The 20582-nt window shown below is 46.4% G+C and overlaps 1 protein-coding gene across 1 annotated transcript in view; it reads left to right on the top strand.

Annotated features, from left to right (window-relative positions):
• Positions 1–9737, top strand: part of SIX4 (SIX homeobox 4) — an 11608-nt gene extending 1871 nt beyond the window's left edge. Inside the window, exons 2-3 of the mRNA XM_027905883.1 lie at positions 722–1410; positions 3849–9737. Of these exons, the coding sequence (XP_027761684.1) occupies positions 722–1410; positions 3849–4645 (1486 nt within the window). The 3' untranslated portion in view covers positions 4646–9737. The remainder of the gene's footprint in view (positions 1–721; positions 1411–3848) is intronic.
• The last annotated feature ends 10845 nt before the right edge of the window (positions 9738–20582 follow it).

Below are 20582 nucleotides of genomic sequence, written 5' to 3' on the forward strand. Positions count from 1 at the left end.
GGAGGAAAGGAGCGGGGAGGGAAAGGAGGGAAAGCGGCCGGCGGAGGGGGCCCCAAGGCATTTCTCAACCAAGGGCGCGATTGTGCCGCCGCGGCCCCTCTCCGCGGGACACATCAAAGGGCGAAGGGGGAGGGAGCGGGGAGGGGGGGAGCGACCGAAAAATGCAGCCGAGGGCGGACTAGTCAGCGAAAAAACCCCGGCGCAGCCCCGGGCGGAGGCACAAAGGCCGCCCCCCATCCCTCCGTCCCTCCCCCGGGCGCCGGGCACGGCCGGAGGTGCCTCCGGGGGCAGCGTGGGCCGGGGTCCCCCCCTTTCCCCGGGCCGGGGGCGGCGGGCAGAGCCTTCCCGGCCTTCCCTCACCCCCCAGCGCTTTGCCAAATGGCCGCGGCCGACTCTCACACGTGTGGACACCCCGCGCCGGGCAGCCCCCTCCGGCCGCCGGGGTGGAGGAATTTATTTACAACTCCATAACCCGAGTCTGTAAAGTTTCTGCTCGGCGAGTGTTTGGCTTGATGTGTTCTTTTCCAAGAAACCTTCCCCCTCCTCCTCTCCCTCCCCCCCCCCTCAGTTTGGCTTGAATATTCGTTTAAAGTGCCTGGTAAAGGCAAAACACAGAAAAATAAACATTCGTGGAAACTCTCCCGAATTGTGTTAAAGCCTTGGTGCAGAGATCCTGGCACACCATGGTAATGCCATGTCATCTCTCCATCTTTTCCCATAGCGAGTCAGATGGGAACCCTAGCACGGAAGATGAATCCAGTAAGGGGCAGGAGGATTTATCTCCCCATCCACTCTCCAGCTCATCTGATGGCGTTACCAGTCTCAGCCTCCCCAGCCACATGGAGCCCGTCTACATGCAGCAGCTTGGAAACACTAAAATAGCCTTGAGCTCATCTGGTGTCTTGCTGAATGGAAACCTCGTGCCTGCCAGTACCTCTCCCGTCTTCCTCAACGGTAGCTCTTTTCTTCAGGGACCCAATGGTGTCATACTTAATGGACTCAGTGTGGGCACTTCGCAGACTGTTACCTTAAATTCGCCCAAAACTGCGTCAAGCGTTGTGAGCAACGGGGTGTCCATTACTGACATAATATCGTCATCGTCGGAAGATGTTAAAGACTTCAAACTCCTTCAGGCTTCTGTCCCCAACGCCACAGCAGCCACATTCAGCCCTAGCAACATCCCAGTCTCTTTCCCAGGATTGATACCGAGCACAGAGGTGAAAAGGGAAGGCGTAGAAACTGCTGCTTCCCAAGATGGAGGCTCTGTCGTTACTTTTACTGCTCCTGTCCAAATAAACCAGTATGGCATTGTCCAGATCCCCAATTCAGGAACAAATGGCCAGCTGCTGAACGGAAGCATTGGTTTTTCTTCTCTGCAGCTGCCTCCTGTTTCTGTGGCAGCTTCACAAGGTAAAAGTTTTGTCTCTTGCAGTAAGAGGTATGAGGAAAGAGTTGGAATCAGGCACACTTGGCATTTTAGAAGCTGTGGTCCTTTTCCTCCAAGGTACCGGGGTTGTACCTCTGCCATGGCCACACACAGAACATCAAATAATACCTTTTGCTTCCCTTTATAGTGGGTTATGCTCGTGGGCAGACCATTAGATGAGGCTGAGCTGTGCTAAGACCAGGGAAAGAGGTCTGGTAATTTACGCTGCTTTCATCTCATGCTGCTCACAGAAGTCTGTGATACCAGTCTTCACAAATATCTGTAAATTTTACATGTTTCAGTAATACAAAATATTCCCCATTTGCCACTGAATTCTTCCAATGAGAAGGTTCATAAAAATGAAAATTGCAGCAGCTGGAAATTGTTACTGCTGTTGCTCTTGTGGTGGTTGTTTTGGTTTTTTTTGTTTTTTTAACCAAAGCATGTCATAAAAATACATATTCAATTACTGTAGACACAACAAGATCGAGCAGTTACACTTGTACATTCTCTGTTCCATAATTAAGAAAGATTAAACTTGAGAGAAGCAACAGAAATAAGCAATAGCTCGTAGATGTAAAATGTGAGGGTATTCGGATAAAAGTGCCCTCAGTCCAAGGGAAATATGTCATCACAGGTTCACGTGCCAAGTGTGCAGGCTCCTCCCCGAGTTTGCTTTAGAGTTTGTCTTAACATACCGTAGACTGAAGATTGCAGCCAGCCAGGAAGAATCCCAGGGAGCACAAACCTAGTTCTGGATCCTTGTTTTGAAGCAGGTCAGTTAAAAAGCACAACTGAACATCTTTGTTACTCGTTAGACACTGTATGTTTGGTTATGAAAATTATTAAATTGGAATGAATCCCTTTAGTTTCAGGAGCTGTGAATCCTACAAGGAAAATCAAATTGTGCTCCTGTACTGCTTTCAATTAAATGTGTGTAGGGAGCGGCTTATTCTTGCTGGAGCACGGGGAGGAACACTGGAGTTGTACAAACACATTTTAAATGGGTGCACAATTATAAGCTCTGAAAATGTGGCACTCACAGGCACTGGAAGTTATTGGTACATAGTTTAACCAAGATTAAAGAGAGAAGACATTTAGTCTGAATGCCACCTGTAATTACAAAAGCCACTTAATCCACATGCTCCAAGGCATAAACTGACAGCCAGCAGGGGTGAGAAGGAAAGTTCTGTCCCTTAAGTAGTGTGGGAGTATTGTGCTTGAAAGCCCTCAGATTCATAATAAACACCTCTCTGACCATTTTCCCCATTGTTAAAAATGCTGCTTCCCACTGGAGAGTGGTCCACCATATGTCTGGTGCAGAGAAAAGTTTTGGTTTTCTTATCATGACATGGATGGATAGCTGGCTGCCTCTTCCAAGTGAAGCGTGCTGCAGGCTATTTTAAGTAAGCCACAGTAAATAATACTAACAGGTAACTTCAGATTGCCTCACTTTATTCTTTTGGTTTACCCGTGTGCATAACATCTTCCAAAAAATCATCGTTGATAAACTGAAACTGATAGGGAGCTAAAATATTCCCCCTGTGAAAAATTCATCTCTGCTGCACTTCTGAAAACTTCAGAAGTAGCCGCCTATAATTAAACTCCTTTTGAGAAAGAGAGATGTTAGAAGTGGGACCCAGTCCCAAGAGCCAGTATTTCTTATTTTAGGAGGTATCATAATGACAACTTACATGCCATGTCCAGTAAAAACAACTTCAGGTCATCTCTGGCCACCTCTCCTGGCTTTGGCTCACTGCAACATCGCGTGAGCTGTGCTGTGGCTTTCAGCGAGGGGAGGCAGTGCTGGGTGACTTTACACAGTGTGGTGGATGTGGCAGGGTTAGGATTTTAGAAATACGTGATAAAGCAAGGTGAAAGGCAATAGATCCGAGTGCTTGACAGACTACCTCATTAAACTGATAGAAATTACCGGTTTTTCATGTTTTCTGTGCAGGTTGACTCGGGCAGGTTCTGCCCAGCAGGAGCGGATTTCATGTGATGTGTCTCCAGTTCCCACACACAAGCTGTAGTCTGTCACTGAACTATCTTTAATAGCTTTTCATGCTTCTATTCTTAGATAGAAATGGAGTGGTGGCAAGTAGTGAAGGCCAAAGCACGTTCGTTTTAGTCACATGGCTGGAGACTGTTTGCCCCTTAACGAGAGTCTGAAAGATACCTCATATACCAGAACCCTTTTTTTGTTTTTCTTTCTAGAAGCTGTATCTGTTAACAGCTTCTATTTCTTTATACCAACCTCTCTTTCACCTGTTATAAAAAAATTGCTGTTCAGTGTTGTGTGAAATATTAGCATACATGTGTACCGCAAATGAAAAAGACCAGAAGTTCTTACAAAAATGCCTGCATAACTGTCTGCCAGCTGTAATCTCTGTTTTCCATTCTTTTGCTTCCCTTTCCCTAGGTAATGTTTCAGTAAATCCCAGCACATCTGATGGAGGAACTTTTACAACTGACTCTTCAACAGTGCAGCAAGGAAAGGTTTTCTTCAGCCCCCTCGCTCCGAGTGCAGTGGTTTATACAGTTCCCAATTCGGGCCAGGCAGTAGGCTCTGTCAAGCAAGAAGGACTGGAAAGAAGCCTGGTGTTTTCTCAGTTGATGCCAGTCAGTCAGAACACACAACTAAACGTAAACATGTCTTCTGAAAATATATCCAGCGGAGGACTCCAGTCCCTGGCCTCCTCGTTAGTGAATGTAACGCCCTCCCATAATTTTTCCCTCACGCCACCAACTCTTTTAAATGCTGCAGAACTGAACTCTGGCATCTCGGAGAGCCAGCCCATGTCATCACCCGTGACCAGTACCTCTACAGTGATATCTATCAGCAACACTAACTATGCAACCCTTCAGAACTGTTCCCTCATTACCAGTCAAGATCTGTTGTCCATTTCCACAGCACAGCCCGTGCTTGGAGAAATAGTTTCTACGAGCGGAGACCGTGTCAGCCACCCCTCTGCACAAGTACATCAGGATTTCGGCAGGGAGCACAGGTTAGTCCTGCAAGCCGTACCTGATGTCAAAGAGAATTTCTTACCTAATTCTGAGAGCAAGTCAACTGGCAATTTAATGATGCTGGATTCCAAATCCAAGTATGTTATGACTAACATGGTTGACACGGTTTGTGAAGAACTGGAAACGGACAAAAAAGAACTTGCCAAACTGCAGACAGTTCAGATAGATGAAGATATGCAAGACTTGTAACTTCCTTTTTTTTTTTTTTTCCTTTGCTTTCTGTTTTAATAGATAAGTCTCCTCTTGAGGCCCTAACAAGCACCCAGTGTGGTGTTTGGGTTTGGTTTTTTTTTGTTTGGTGGTTTTTTGGTTTTTTTTCATTTAAAGAAACCAGAAGAACATTTAAATTGATGTACAGAGGAATTTCCAGCAATGGAATTAGGTTGCCACACTTGGTTTGCATGCAGTATTCTCTTTTAAGCAGATTAAAGGAGAAAGGAGATGCCAGGGCAAGTACTGAATGAATGGGTACAGGTTTGGCTACCAGATACTACCCTGAAAATTTAACTAGACTCTCCATAGTACAACATACTCTGAACAGTAAGTATACACTCCTAACTTCAGATAGAAAACTCTCGCTCCAAAAACGTAGGAACAATGCAGTCACTTTCGCTGTTTACTTCCAGTCCATGGGCATTGAGAAATTTTCAAGGAACTCGAGATGATACCTCTCCGGCTACTTTTATGTTGTTTGAGGTTAAGAAACGAAACAAAGTCACGAATAATACTGTTACTGGTGTGTTTGCTTTTTTTCCAGCAGACTTGCGTTCAAACCAAAAATCTCGCATCAATCATGTACAGGTTTCTAAATGCTACAGCAAGCATTTTGTCAGTGCACCAGAAAAAAGCATCATTTGAAACTCTAATTATGCAACTCAGAAGCTTTCTCTCCAGTATGAATGTAAATATTGTTTCAGTTCTTATAAAGGAGACTTTTTTTTTTTTTAATTAGTACAATGGATTTTATTTATGGTTTATGTTCCCTTTCACTTTAGACACAATGCATTGAAAAGGAAAACGTTTTCTGGCTGTTTAATTTATTTTTATTGTTTGAGCAGGAAGTAAGCGTAGTTATTTCTGACAAGGTTTTACTTTTTTGTAGTTTTTTTCAAGCAATAGACTGTAAAAGTAAAATGTTAATCACACTGAAACTAGAAAATGAATTTCCGGTCTCACAAACCCAGGAGGTCACTGTCTCTACCCCCTCTCTGTCTTTGTGTTCAGGGGCGTTTTGTTTTGTTTTGTTAGTAATTTGCGAATTAGTTGAACCTTTTTGTGTATTTTTTACAGAATTCCACGTGCCTTTCTTCCTAGTGGCCTTATCTTTGTTACTAAAGCACAGTGGCAGGAGGAATAAAAACACTGATTTGCAAATATCCGTCCTCAGGGCCAAATCCTGATGCCTTACTTCTGCAAGTAGACCCTCTGACTTGGGTACTTGCACGAGTAAGAAGAGAAATTTTAAGTCTTTTGGACGTCGTGGGTGACATTTACTGGCAGTGCAGAGAGCCAAAGGTGGGTCCTTCCTCAGCAGGGCAGGAGGAGTCTGGAGAGGGATCGTGGGCAGAGCTGTTGTGCCGAGGGAAAGGTCTTGTCTCCAGCCTTGGGTGGATGAGCAGGAAGGGTTGGATGGGCAGGCCAGGGAGGGGAACCCCCTGTTTACACGGGCCCATTGTCCAAATGGCCCGTGTGGGAGGACTTCAGCTGCTGGTTGAGCAAGCAGGTCTCCATCCAGGAGTGCTCTTGTGTGTGTATTTATATATCTTTCCAGGATGAGCAGCCTGAGGGCTGATGGTGGGAACTGCAGCTCTGAAGGGCTCCTGGCAGCAGCCATGGTCCCTGCCTGGCTGGGGATGGGTCCTCACACCTTTCTCCCCAAGGACAGCAGAAGCAGGTGGGCTCTGGGCAGGTGGAACAGATCTTACCTTTCCTCCAGAAGAGTTTTTTTTGTAGCAATGGAAAAGCACATCCTTAAGCTTTAAAATAATACTAAGAATGCAGATATACAAAAATGACACGCTGTTAATCCTTGCGGTCTTGTTTTGTTATTTTTTTATTCTAATGTGAATATATACAGTAACTAAAGCATGTGTTCATCCTCATCAGGGGCCTGGTCTGAAACCTTTGGAAGGCAAGGGGAAATGTTTTCATAAGCTTCTGTGGGCTCCGAATCAGGCTCAGGACAAAACAAGATCACTTGTAAAGGACAAAAAAAATGGAAAGGAAGGATGATTGAGGTAGCACATCCCAGTCTGTTTGTCTTGGCTGTAACTGGTTCTGTGGAAAGCCTTTGAGGAATGAAGGCTCTTCCATGCACCGTGCGCATGGCATCGGTGCTCTCGCTGCAGTTTTGCACTATATTGAACACAGCGTGTTTTCCAAGGTTTTCTGCGGAACCTGGAAGCTGAGCCCTGTTGGTGATCACTGGAGTCCGTGCTGCAAGCCAGAGTCTCTAGGGCTGCAGGGAAAAGGGCAGGGAAGGGGAAGAGCAAGTGTGCAGGGGGTGCACTTTGCAGCTGCACGGACTCGCTGGTTCTCTGCAGGCAGAAACAGCCCATTAGCAGTTGGCTGTCCCCACGTGCTCCCAAACAAACAGGGTGCTTGAGGCAAGTGCTTTAAAGCGGAGATTATCACGAGCAGAACACGGAGCTGTATGTTCCCCTGGCACAACTTTCCCCGACGTTCAGGGCAGCTCCGCGTGAGCAGGGAATCGGATAGGCTGGAGTTCTCCTCTCCGCTCTGCTTGTTTATCTGCTTGCTGGGCCCCAGCATGAGCAATCTGCTTCCCACCTCTTCTTCGCCCATAGAACCAAGGTGGTGGTGACAGTAACAGTAATAGTAGCTGCATATGCTTTGCATGAAATTGTTCAGCCATTTGGAAAATTAGAAATACCCTGTATCGTTGTCATTTTAATGGAGAATGTGTACTTGGCTCTGAAGGAGTTCATTGAGGCTTAATGTTTGGTTTGTGAAGCTCAGACTATATTTGGAGGCAAGCTAGGGAATATTTCAGAGCACCTGTTGGTAAGATCAGGTCTTATAACTGAAAAGACTGTGGTGTTACACCACTACCTGTTACTTTTATTTTTTCCTCCTTTGCATTTGTTGTGTTACTGAGACTCTGAATTCCATGGCTTTGCAGCACAGCTGACATGAAAACTGTGTATGTTGTTATAGTGGCACGTATCTTGGAGTGTCTGGTACTTCTCTAATAGGAGACTTCCCACTCTTCAGTGGGAGTGGAGGATGTACATAAAAGCAGTGGTTTGGGACAAAGTAAGATTAATCTATTCTAGTCTTCCAGATATCAAGTAACTTATTATTATCTTTTACTCTTTCTTTTTCCCATTGAAAATAAGTGTCATTCCCTTCAGATAACGTAGTTATAACCTCATGTTTTTCTGCAGGTACATATGCACAATATAAAGACTCATTGCACGGTACAATGTTTTTAAAATAGAAATTTAAATAAGTAGTTTTACTCCTTATCGAGGTTAAGTTTTTATTATGTGGCCCTCAAGCAAGCAGGGTAACTGCTCTAAATAGACAATACTGAAAGCCCTGAAAAGTGTCCAGGGACAGATCCTTGGCTGCTGTAAATAAGGCATTGCTCCACTGATTCCCAAACCCAGGGTTTAACGTGGTGTTTAGGGGGTATGGATGCTGGTCTCCCACACATGTGAAGGCAGGGAGTGTCCAAGCCCCAGAGACAGCCCCTTATTATCACATTCTGTTTAAATGCAAGGTATGTCTATCTGGCATACACGTTCCTTCTCCTCCCTCCCTCTCTCTCTGTTACGGATGAGAATAAAGGATCATTTCAACTTCACATATGTTTGTAACTTGTAAGTCCACTGGTAACCTTACAGGAAACATTGCCAAGTTCTGCTACTTTTTTGGTCCCAGACTCAGCTTTGAAAAACACGCTTAAAGTTTAAGCAAATTCTTAAAAAGCACGATGTTAAAAACCCTTCTGCTTTTTACTGCTTTTGATTAAAGCTGCCTCTGTTCCACCCAGAGGTTTGCAGAGAACCAGAAACTTGTTAAATTGAATGCTCTGTCTGGACTATTTGCAGCGTTATTCCTGTGGTCTTACCTACAAGGACATTTCAGCAACTTAAATCACGGATACCTATTGGCCAGGTCCTCAGCTGGGCTAAACTAGCACATTTCCATTAATGTCCTTTCATGCCAGCTGGGAATATGGTCCATTCATTTCACTGGTGTTAGGTCAGGGACGGATTTGGCCCAGTAAATGGTGGCAGCACAAACCAGAGCACAAGGCTGACACTTGGGTAGAACCAAACAGTCACAGTCTATCAAAGCATATACCTCTTCCCATTTACTGCTTTTCCCTACCTGTGGATTCAGGAAGACGCATTCAGAAAGCAACTTTACCCAGAAGTAAGGCTGGAACTGTCGTTATTGTTAGTACCATCAATCTGATGTTGATGACAATAATGGACATGTTCTGACTTCAAATCCTAAAAAAAAAATCACCTCAATAACTATTTTCAGTTAAATTAGCTGGGCAGAATTTGGCTCCTCCTAGCACAGGAGCTTTTCACATACAGAGATTTTCAGTGCTTGTACACTTTCCTTAGTGAGGGCAGGTGAACAAGAGGGTGCATCTCACCAGTTTCATATGAAATGTGTGTGCAGGGGTATGAATTGCCTAGTGCTTGTGGTCAAGAGGTATGTCAAATTGTCAAAAGAATAGTAATTTTATAATTCTGGAAACCAAAATTGTGTTACTTTGCAAGCAAGGATACCTGAGGTCTTCCTGTATCTCCTAGCAGTTATTACCTTGAAGGATATTTTATACCTTAGTTGTATGTTTCGTATAATTTAAAACTTGCTTCTTAAATTTCTGAACTCAAGGAAGGGGAGGGGGGGAAGTGAATCTTCTGACTTTCAGGATTCACATTCAGAGGATTGTTTGTTCTTTTGCTGCATGTACTGTTTGTCCAGAACACTAACCAGTTACTTCTCCAATATGGGTTTATTGTGCCTTACAACAAATATGGAACTTAAGCGGAATGTACGCGTTAGAGGAGGGAATAATCAAGACTTTACTGCACTGTTAGGTGATGCTGCCCCAGAGTGTATCATCAAACATATCTGTGCTTAATTACCCAACCAAAGAGATCTAAAGTATGTATGTTTGTTGTACTGTAATAGGGGTTTGTGCCTGGACAATTAAGTGTTTTATTTGTATTCTGAGATGATGTGAACTTATTTTTCTAAACACTATACTGAATAAACTTTATATTTATACACATCTTGTGTAAGTATTTCTGTTTGCCTGGCATGTGAGGGCTTTGAATTTTGAGTTAGAAAAGCAATCTAAAGTAGAAAGTTGGCTTTTAATGACTCATCATGAAGGTGATGGCAACTAGGAATGCCTGTGCTCTCCACAGATTTGATCTAAACCCTACTTAAGCTAGAATGAGACTTTCTGTTGACTTTGAGGGAGTTTTGTCAGACCCTAGCTTTGCTTCTAAAATACTAAATTAAAACCCATAAATCTTACATCTCATATTGAACCTAGCTATTAAATCTGTGTCTCAAACCAAATTTATACCATAATTAGTTAGGCACTATTAAAATATATTTCCACCTGCTAGTTAGGACTAGTCAGTATTTACTTGTGGCTGCCATGGCATTGACAGGCATTCTACATCAGGGCCTTTTATTTGGGTAGGTAAATTCCTGTTTGCTAAATTTGGGATGATTGAAATTTTTCTTCAAAGTGTTTCCCATAGTGTTAGACTTGGTTTTGGCAGCCTTTTGAGAACAGCTTGAAATGTTATGTTCCCTTGATATTGAAGGATTTAAACATATTACCATATTACTTTAGATCTGTGTTCCAGGTACCAGAATTGCCTAGTTAAGATTTTGATGCCAAAATGAACAACGGTAAGTTCAAATAGACTAATCTGTACAGGTGAAATAGTTTCCCTTGCTGAAGCTATATATTTATTAGAGGTAAATAACAGCCTGCACATGCCTCTTAAACTATATTTAGGCCACAGGAAGCAAGGTGAGGTCTGAGAGATTTTTTTTTTTTAATAGCTCCAGTTAAAAATGTAATACCCATTATGTTATTAGTCACTAAGACATTACCTTTCCCTACTGTTATTCACCATTCCTCCACCTCTCCCATTCATCACAGCCGTGTCCCGCTCGCTCCACGCAGCTCCGGTGATCGTGGCAAGGCACAGGGAGTCACCTCCCAGTCCCAGGAACGTCTCCCCTCTCTGCCTGAGGCTGATCCGACTCTCACTCTGCAGCTGCCAAAGCAAATCCAGTTATCCAGGGGGAGCAGCCCTAAGGTAGAGAGAGCCAACTGCCTTGTTGCCCAGTTCCTGTTTCCTCCCCAGAAGCAGCGCGCTTGGCTCAGTCCTGCTCGTAGCACTTCCCTGTGCCGTGCTTTGGTTCTGCCTGAGCAGTGGGTCTGTGGTAATACTTCCCTGCCCTGCAGATACCAAGTTCCTGAGTGATCCCTGGGCAGCAGCTCTGTCCCAGCTTTGCCTGGAGCAGGAGCTGAGGGGCTAAAGCCATCCTTCAACCTGGCTGGGAGCAGCTTCTCTCGTTTCTGCCTCCTGAGGCAGCCGGGGGTGGGGGGAGGAACACCAGGACCACCACTGCTGGCTTGGCTCCAGCTGGAGGGAATCCCCTCTGGGAAGGCTGTTCTGGCTCTGCAGCCCCCACGCTCTCGACCAGACGAAGTGCAGGGGGTTGCAGAGCAAGAGAAGCGGAAAGTCTCAGCGTATGCAAATGTCAGAATTCTCCCTGAGCAGCCACCCATGCGGTATGCAGGATGAATCATGTCCTAACTGAGCGCATTCCTGCTACTTTGGAGGGCTTTGCAGATGTGTTCCAGGTCACCCTGGGCGAGAAAACCACACACAGCCACAGTTCCTTCTCCCCTGGCAGTCTGTGCAGGGGGACAGCACCTTTGGAAGGGTGGGCAGCTGGATCCCTGAGCCCCCACCTTACACACGGAGGCTGGGGATGCTGGAGGGAGCATGGGGGGCTGCCAAGGTGGTAGCTGGGATAGAGCTGATGGTAGGGAGTCTCAGGGAGATGGGAGGTTGCTCTTGATCTAGCAGGGAGACAAGCTGGGAAGAGAGACAATGTTGGAAGACAGCACTTATTATCCTCTATTTCTGGCTTGAACAGAAGGGAATTTTGCTGCTCCAAGAGGCAGAGTTTGGGTCAGTAAAACAGGATTTTAATACAAATACTGAAGGCTTGGAAAGCAGAGGTCTCCTCACAGGGCTGCATCCTCTGTTGTGGTGATCTCTGGCTGCAGAAATCTCTAGGCTGAAGTCTTAGTCCATTATATGGATACAGATCGCATTTTTAATATAAAAATACATTTTAGAAGGAAAATGATTCCCAGAAATGGGAATTCATCTGCCAAACAACGTGCACATAACCGACTTTACGCTTAGAGGTGCCAGAAAGTTCAGGAATGAGACCAACAATAAAAAACCAACACACGTGTGAAAAATCTACTGCATTAAAGCCAGATTCAATAAAAATAGCACCTAGTTTATGTGCTACAGAAGCTGGCACACGCCTCCAAAAAGCTGAAGGAAAGAGATAAAATGCTCAGAAGTTGCATGCAGTCCAGAGGAACAGAGCAGCCCTGGAGCAGAGCTGGTGGTTACTCAATAACTCATGTACGATATTCTCCTGTGTAAGTACTTTCAATTCTTCATCCTGCTACTTCTCGGGCAGAAAGACACAGCCCGTAATACTTGGGGCTGATCAATAAGCTTCGCTGCTGCAGCCAAAGTGCTTTGTGATAGATTTTACATTACGAAAAAGGACTCCCAGAACGTTACACATCATTTTCTTTCCCGGTCTGCAAGCTGACAGCCCATGATTTCGGTGTTGGTGGTATCCCTTACACTGCCTGCAGCTGTAAAATGCAGCCCGTCCCCTGGGGCACTTACAGTATACAGAAATCAAAGCAACCCGGGCTGGAATGGGAGAGGGGAGGAGGGCAGTGAGGGGAGGGGAGGTGATGTGATGTGCTCAGGGCGATGCAGGCAGTGGGTGGCAGAGCCAGGTTGCAAAGCCAGGTCTCTGACTCCCCCTGTTGCTTTGCCCACTGGCTCACGTCGCCTCCCCGGGAGCCCAATCCCACTTGGATGTGATGTGTGTCCCCCCCCGCCCCCGACAGCAGCAGAAGGACTTGCTGCTGACACCAAAGCTGAGTTTGCTTCTTTTATTCATTTGCTGTGTTTACAGCCCCCTCCTGGTGCCGACCGATAGCCCTGTCGAAAACTAGAGCGGCCCTAAACCAGCATCCCTGAGCCTGCAAGCACTCAGGCTCCAGGGAAACTGCTCCTACACACACAGGCCCTGAAAGGCTGACTCCAAGCCACCCACTTCCACATCAAGGCAATCTGACAAACGTTTGACTCATCTCCCACCAAGTCCAAGGAGCCGAGGGAGGGGGATGCTCAAGAGAGCGAGGAAGGGTTAGTTCAGAGCTTGAGCCGTGCATGTCCTAAGCCAGTGGTTTCCTAAAATAATAAATCAACAACAAATGAGAATTTACAGCTTGCCCATGTCCTAGGAAAATGCTGGGAATTTTGCTACTTACTGCTGCTTAAACAAACCAAGGCAGGCAGGATCAGAAGGCAGATCTGGAACACAACACTCTGGACCAAACCAAATACATTTTACAATGCACATAAAAATATAGGGATTGTCTGTGTTAAAAAACATTATCTGTTGTGCTGTATGCATGCAGGTAGAAGTGAACACTGACCTCACTAAATCTAAAAAAAAAAAAATTCCTTATTTTGAGGTTCACTATGAATTTGTGTAAGAGCAGCAACCTCTGCTCCCTCTTGCAGGCAACATGTGATATAACCAGGTCCCAAAACTCCATGAGGGAACTGGGCTGAGGGTCAACACCCCCAAACAGGTGCAGATTCCTGACCTACTGCTGCTAAATGTGTTGGCCCCTTGCTCAGAGCCTGTGGCAGAAGAGCAGCACAGGCAACAGGGGCTGACTGCCCTGTTAGTGCTGTCCTTGGAGGAGAAACAGGCTCGAGCAGTATCAGTAAGAGAAAAAGCTGAAACCTCAAAGAGTGTGATATCATCTGCATGTGGGGGGATTTAGGCACATCACACCCCTTTGTGAGGAGTCAAATTAGCTCCTGAAGGCTGCTATGGCCCTTCTCCTCTTCTTCCCTATAAATGTAGTGGTGTTCTCCCCAGAGCTTCAAAATATGGAGGTGTTTTTACTTCTTACATCACCTGCAGGGTTTGCTGTCCCCAAAATTTGCCACCAGGCCAGAAAAGTAAGACACATTTTACACGTCTGGCCACAAGGACAAGGGCTGGATGCAAGACCACAGCAGGTCCATCCTCTCAGTCAGCAAGCACTGATGTGCTTCAGCTGAGCCCCCACAGTGTCTTCCCCACAGCACCTTTCATTTGGGACCTCTCAGGACTCCCCAGATAAATTTGGAAGGGATGTTTAGGGGCTGCTCTCATTTGCCATCTTCCCCTCAGCCCCCAGACCTCTGCCATATGAGGGAGGTAGAACCCAGGACTTCCAAAAACACCAGTACCTGGAAGCAGGCTGCTGACAGCAGCCTATTTCGAGGTATTGCTTTATCAGGAAGAGCCTGGAAGCGCTCCCAGAGCACAGGGAGTGCTGCACATACCAGGCAGGGTCGGCTTGCACTGGCCAGCAGCACTGCAGCATGCCTGGTCCCAGATCAGACCATGCCAGCCAGCCTTCCATGGCTCCACAACAATTTACTGGCCCAGTAGAGCGGTGCCAGGGGGACATTTGGCACCTCCTGCTACAAGCTGCAGGTCTCAGTGAACCCCTTCTGGCCTCAGCTTCTAGGAATAGCTTCCCATAGCTGCCTTGGGAGGGTTTTTGTGTAAACTGAAGGCTGAGTTAACCTGAGCCTCAAGTCAGGAAAGCTTCATCCCACTCCTTTGGAAAAGTCAGTCCCAGCAAATGAGGCCATTTGACCAGCTGCTCTTGGTTTATCTTCATTAACCAGTCATGGCAGCAAGTATTGCTCACAGGTACATGGTGAGCAGTGCTTCTGTTCCTTCCAGATTTCCCTGCAAAGGTCTGAATTTTTACTGTTTGGGTTACAAAAGCAAGATTTGTTCAGGTGAATGACATTCACAGCAATCAAGGAGTAGTCATTTGCTAGCGGACTGAGGACCAGCCCCTCAGATTAAAGTACAGGGTAGAGCCTATTCCTTTTAATTTCTTACCTATTCTCAACTCTGAGGATCTTTTTAGAGGCCATAATAAATTAAATATCCCTGTGAAATAAGCAGCTGCTGTTAACACACCACACTGGAAGGCAAGAGGAGAGCCATAACTAAGCCCAAAACTAGACAACACTCCCACTTGGGTTTTGCCAGAGCCAAGTCCAGTGGAAGCAGTGCCTCCTGCCCTGCAAGCTCTACTTCCATTATAAACACCACAGCCAGTGTTTCAGGATCCAGGTCTCCACCCTGTGAAACTTGTGCAGGATCGCCGGCTTATCTGTATTTAATAAGCACACCCTCTTCCAGCATCCGAGCTGTTCCTGAAAACACTGACTAACACCGTGCTGAGCAGAAACCCTTGATCAAGAGATCATGGTATTTTGACCTGGAACCACAAGATAATCGCTGTTTCAGAACAATTTCCCACCCATCCTACAGGGACTTTTCCCAGATCGCATTTCCTCAGTTCATCGGGGCATGGAACAGCATCAAAAGGCTGACGGATGCCAAGTTGTGTCACTTCTAATGGCTCTTCCCTTTCCAAACAGCGTATCATGTCATCAAAGGCAACTAGGCTGGCATGACATAATTTGAGAATCTCACTTTATAGCTGGTAGAAACCAAATCCCAACGAGTCTGTCAGTAATGATATATTCCAGGTAATACAGGATTGAAATCTCCTGGCCCCAAGTCTCAGTCTTATAATTAAGCAATGCTCTGATTTGCCAACTTTCACAATTTATGAGCTTTGCAACGCTCAGTAGCTGGTGAGAGAGTGGAAGTAGGCAGGGGGGTTACGGCCACAGCTTCCTGATCAACTTCGTTCTTGAGTTCCTTGTTTTAAAATATACAAATAAATGTGGAGTTGCTGAAGGTCCCCAAACCAGAATGCATATAAATTTGGGTATATCACATTTATCTGTCTAACTGTGTATAAGCATTTTATCTCAGAGCTGGTGTTGCCTCTTGCCCTCCAAGCCTTTGGGTCTGATAGCTCTGTGTGCAATAAGGCACTTCAGGAGGATAAGCCAGGGTATCAAAAAGGTGCCATTTTAGAAATAAGATTAATAAATGGTCTACAAATTCAGGAGAATATTTGTCAGAGATGCCTTCGGATCCAAATTTCCCTAGAGTTAAAATTAGACTTCTGAGTTAATTTACTGGACTATTGTGGTCTAATCAGTAAAGGTAATAGCTGATCTCTTAAAAACCTCAGCATAACTCAAGATGAAGAAACATTTCACTGACCTAAAAACAGCCCCCAGAAAACAGCATACAAATACATTTCTTAAAATCAGCACCTGTATGAGCAGTTCTGTTTTCCAGGAATTCAAGCAACTTCATTCTACATCCCTATATGACACAGGCAGGATTTTCAGAGCATCCTCTGCCTGGCAGCTCCCACCAAGACTGGCAGCACAAGCCATCCCATGCCAGGTTACTCAAGGCCACAGCTCAACACCCAACCTAAACACTTGTCTGCATGCAAGCTGCATATCCGTGTATCCATAATTATCACAAGGAAATGTCTCCCAGTTGTAACAAATGATCTTCAGCTGAGTTATCACCTACACCAAAGATCAGATAAACCTCAAGGGCAGGGCATAGCAAGAGCACTCTGCCCTTCACCTTGGAGGAGGCCTTTTCTTTCCCATTTAAGTAACATTTGGCCAGTTCTTCTCCTCTTCAGTCCACTTACAGGGAAGGGAAAGAAGAGGTCTTTAAAGGTCCTCTCATTCCAACCCTCTTGTCATGGCCAGGGACACCTTCCACTAGAGCAGGTTGCTCAGAGCCCCATCCAACCTGACCTTGAACACTTCCAGGGATGGGGCACCCAGAGCTTCCCTGGGCAACCTGTGCCAGGGCCTCTCACCACTCTCACAGTAAAGAATTCCTTCCTAATATCTAATCTCAACCTACTCTCTTTCAGTTTGAAGCCATTCCCCCTTGTCCTATCACTCCAGGCCCTTGTGAAAGGTCCCTCTCCAGTTCCCTTGTAGCACCTTTAGGTTCTGGAAGGAGCTCTAAGATTTCCATGGAGCCTTCTCTTCTCCAGGCTGAACAGCCCCAGCTCTCAGCCTTTCCCCCAGAACTTTGTGGCTTCCTTTGGACTTGCCCCAGCAGCTTCACATCCTTCCTATGCTGGAGACCCCAGAGCTGGACTCAGAACTCCAAGTGGGGTCTCTTCAGAGCAGAGTAGAGGGGGAGAATCCCCTCCCTGGACCTGCTGCCCTCTGCCTTTGATGCATCTCAGGTTGGTTTATGAGCCTTTCTTCTTCATACCTCTCCTCCCTTTTCGCTTCAGTCCAGTCAGGAGGACAGCTCTGCACCGGTGGTGATGGAGACAAGGCTGGACACCGCTTTACCTCCCAGTAGTGCAAGAGCCATTCCTTAAACAGATTGCAGTGCTGCTTCTTTCACTGTCTGTCTCCCAAATCCACCGGCACAGCTCTGCACTCCTTGTCACCTCCCGGGCTCACTGACCCACCCAGCGGAGCTGCCACGACTTTCCTGAGCGGCCACTTCTACCAGCGAATAGATCACACTCTCAAATCACTGCCTGGAAAGTCTGCATGGTATGTGGCTTAATTTTCTTTTCCATAATATGAAATCCAATCTGAAATGCACAGATTAGTTTACTAATCTGTGTAAATCCTATTAATAGCACTTACGCTGCTGCGCTCCCATTCACATTCTAACAAATCTGTTTGGACTGGCTTGGTTTTCCCTCATCTCCTGCGAGATCTTCACACCTGGTCGTGGTCACGTCTTCACAAAATAGCTGGCCACAAATGGAAACTTGTGCTTTACGGTCATCTCTCGTATTTTAATTCGTGTCCCATGGTCCATCATGTTCTGGATCAAAGCATTAGTGCTGTAAATCACCATGGTGCCATCGAAGCTAAAGGGATTATGCAAAGGATTGCACAGCTTCGGTGGGGAAGGGCACAGCCCCTCCTTTCCCCCAGCATGGCCGGCTTCTGCCCCTGCTCCCACTGCTCCATGCCACACACAGCTCCCACTGGCACCACAGGGACTCCATCTTGCCCTGGGCACCTTGCCCAAAACTAGGCCCAGACACCAGCAAAGGACCTGTTTGAAGGAAGGAGATGATGGACACTGGATGTGCAGCTGGAGACACCGGATGTGCAGCTCCAAGCACATCCCCTTCTCACCTGTGGGTTTCAGGTGGCACATCCAGCACCAGGGCTTGCGAATGTCAGAAAGAGCAGCCTTGCTGGCAGCTGGGTGGGCTGCAATCCCCCCTGAGCTTAGTGAGGCCTCTCAAAGAGAAGGCACCCTCTGTTCTGCTATAGAATGAACTATTTTCTATTCGAAACAACAATATTTACTTTACCTATAGTGGACTCCAGTGGCTCCCTACGTTGCAGTCGTGGTGAGAGGGATCAGCACCAGGAATGGCAGAGGAGGAGTGTGGGGCTTGCATGCCTGGCTCCAGCTTCCTAATCAAGCTATGCATTAATTAACTAATCCATCTCCACACTGCTGTCCCCTGCACTTCATTTCACCACCATCCCAGAGTCCTTGTAACTGAGCACCTTCCATCATGGCCACAGCCTCAGCCCATCCCACAGCACACCAGCTCCATGCTGAGCCAGGACCATGCTGTTCCCTTGGGGTGAAGAGTCCTCCATGACCTTAGGCCAGGTTGGAATTTGCCAAAACCAGTCCTTGAGAAGGACTCTCAGCTGCTGTCGCTCCTGACCTGTGCCCTTGCAGCCTTCCAGCACTTGCTGGTGCATCCCATACCATCTCTCCAGGCAGGAGAGGATGGATGTGGGACAAGAAGACACCCTGCCAGGCAAAAAGCTTCTCAGACTTACCAGCTGGGAAGTTTCAACAGAGAACAGGAGAACATGGGAACTCCCAAGTGATGAAGGGAAAAATCTTCTCTAGATCATAGAAAGGGAGTTAAAGCTCCATTTACACAAGTCCACAGTAGGACAAACCCACTCCTGATCTCCCTGCCAAGGGATCCCTGCTCCTTGCACGAGTCTGTTGTCTGTGTGATCCCCATCATCCAACTCTCCACAATTCCCAGGGCCAAGCAAGGCTCTCAAAGTGCTTTCACTAAGCTCAATAAAAAGGCTGGACCTGCAGTGGCAAGTCAGTTACAGCAGAGCCCTGGGTACATTTTCAGTGGTTTTTCAACCAGAGGGTTAAAAGAATTATTAGCATAAAGGATTTGTGACCCTTTTCTTCCCCGTAGCCAAGCTGCATCCACTCTTATCCAAAAACATATGGATTTTCCCTCATCACTGTAGAAACTTTTCAGGGTTGATAGAACTTCCCTCTCACCTAGTTTTCCTTAAAATGGTTTTAATATTTTTTTATTACCTGAATAATTCCTGGTGGTTTACATGAATATTAACTCAGGAATTGTTTGTAATTCCTCAGTTCATGGAAGAAATGTTTTAAAAGCATTACCCACACTCAAAAAATTCTCCCCAAATTCTCTTTTACAAAGGGTTCTTACTTGTTACCTGTGTTAAAGCTTGCCTGTGAAACAGCCATTTGTTTACAGACCTTTAATCTCTAGTCAAAGGTGCCTGTTGTGAGATATTTGAATGCCACAGAGAAAGAAAAAACCCAAACATGAAAAAATAGAGGAATTTTTTAGGGAGAGCCAAACAGCCAAATACAATATGTGGCCAGACAGAATCAGAAGCACTGGCTGCAGTACAAACCCAAGAGGCATCAGACAAACCGCCTCAGCCACAATGGTAATGGTTCACCAGCAAAAGGAATGTAGAAAACAAAATGGGGGGAAGATCTGCCCCACTTCCTCCTCTGCCTTACCCCCAAAAGACTATCTGACGTGGCTGATACCTCCAGTGCATGAAAATGTGCCACTTGGGAAAGGCAAACAGGGACTCGCTTGCTGGCCAGGAATTTTGACTTTGGCGTCATGCCTGCCCGACCATGTGCGGGCAGACCTCAGGAAAAGTGATGCTTAAAAAATACTGAGGGTGAGATGAGAGCAGAGGAACAGCCCATCTCAACCCTTTGTACATCCACTGAGCTCCTTTGTAAAACTGGCGTGATTTCTATCACCTCTGCTGCAGAGCGTCACGTACCAATGGCTGGAGACCTTGTTCCGACGTCCAGCTCGTATGTGCTCCCAGACAGCCTGTGCCCATTCTGTCCTTCCCCTTAAACAGCTCTTTCCCCTTGGACATGGTTGTAGGGGACAGTCACACTCCCTTTTCTCACCTCTGCCTTTACTGCACAGCCAAACCAAGCTGTGCTGGAAGTTGGCTTGCAGAGAGCTCCTCGAGCTCCTTGTCCTGATGTCAAAACCTGTGTCACGCGCCATGATCAGCTGAGACAACAGCACACTCTGGAAGAGCTCTGCTGGTTTTGTACACCCAAGGAGATCACAAGTCGCCTTCTCCCTGTTGCTCACAAGTCCTTGAGTGAACACACAGGAGAGCTCAGTTCACCATCTGCCGGGAGGGTTCGTCCAAAAGGTGAACTTGACTCACAGCTGCTCTTCAAACCCTGCCCAAGGATGGACTCAGGAGATCCAGCTGCTCATTCTCAGGCAGTTTTAGGACTTTCTGTCCCTGCCTGCCCCCAGGAGGGAGAGGCTGCTGCCTCACTGTGGTCTTGGCAGAAGTAATGGTGTGTGACCTCCATGGTCATCTCAGAGTGCAACTTACTGCCCTAATGTCCTCTGCAGCAGCAGGTGGCTTCAGCTGGAATGCCAAGTTACAGATGTGGTTGCTCATGCTTTAGCTGTGGGGGAGCAGAGATCCTTTGGAAAGATAAGATGAACGGGACCTCATGAAGGCTGGTGGTGGGGCTAAAAGCCTGGATCACAGAGAACTTT

Source organism: Empidonax traillii, unplaced genomic scaffold, assembly GCF_003031625.1.
Source record: "Empidonax traillii isolate 1590-97213 ecotype Southwest subspecies unplaced genomic scaffold, ASM303162v1 scaffold1217:size511469, whole genome shotgun sequence".
NCBI classification, from domain to species: domain Eukaryota; kingdom Metazoa; phylum Chordata; class Aves; order Passeriformes; family Tyrannidae; genus Empidonax; species Empidonax traillii.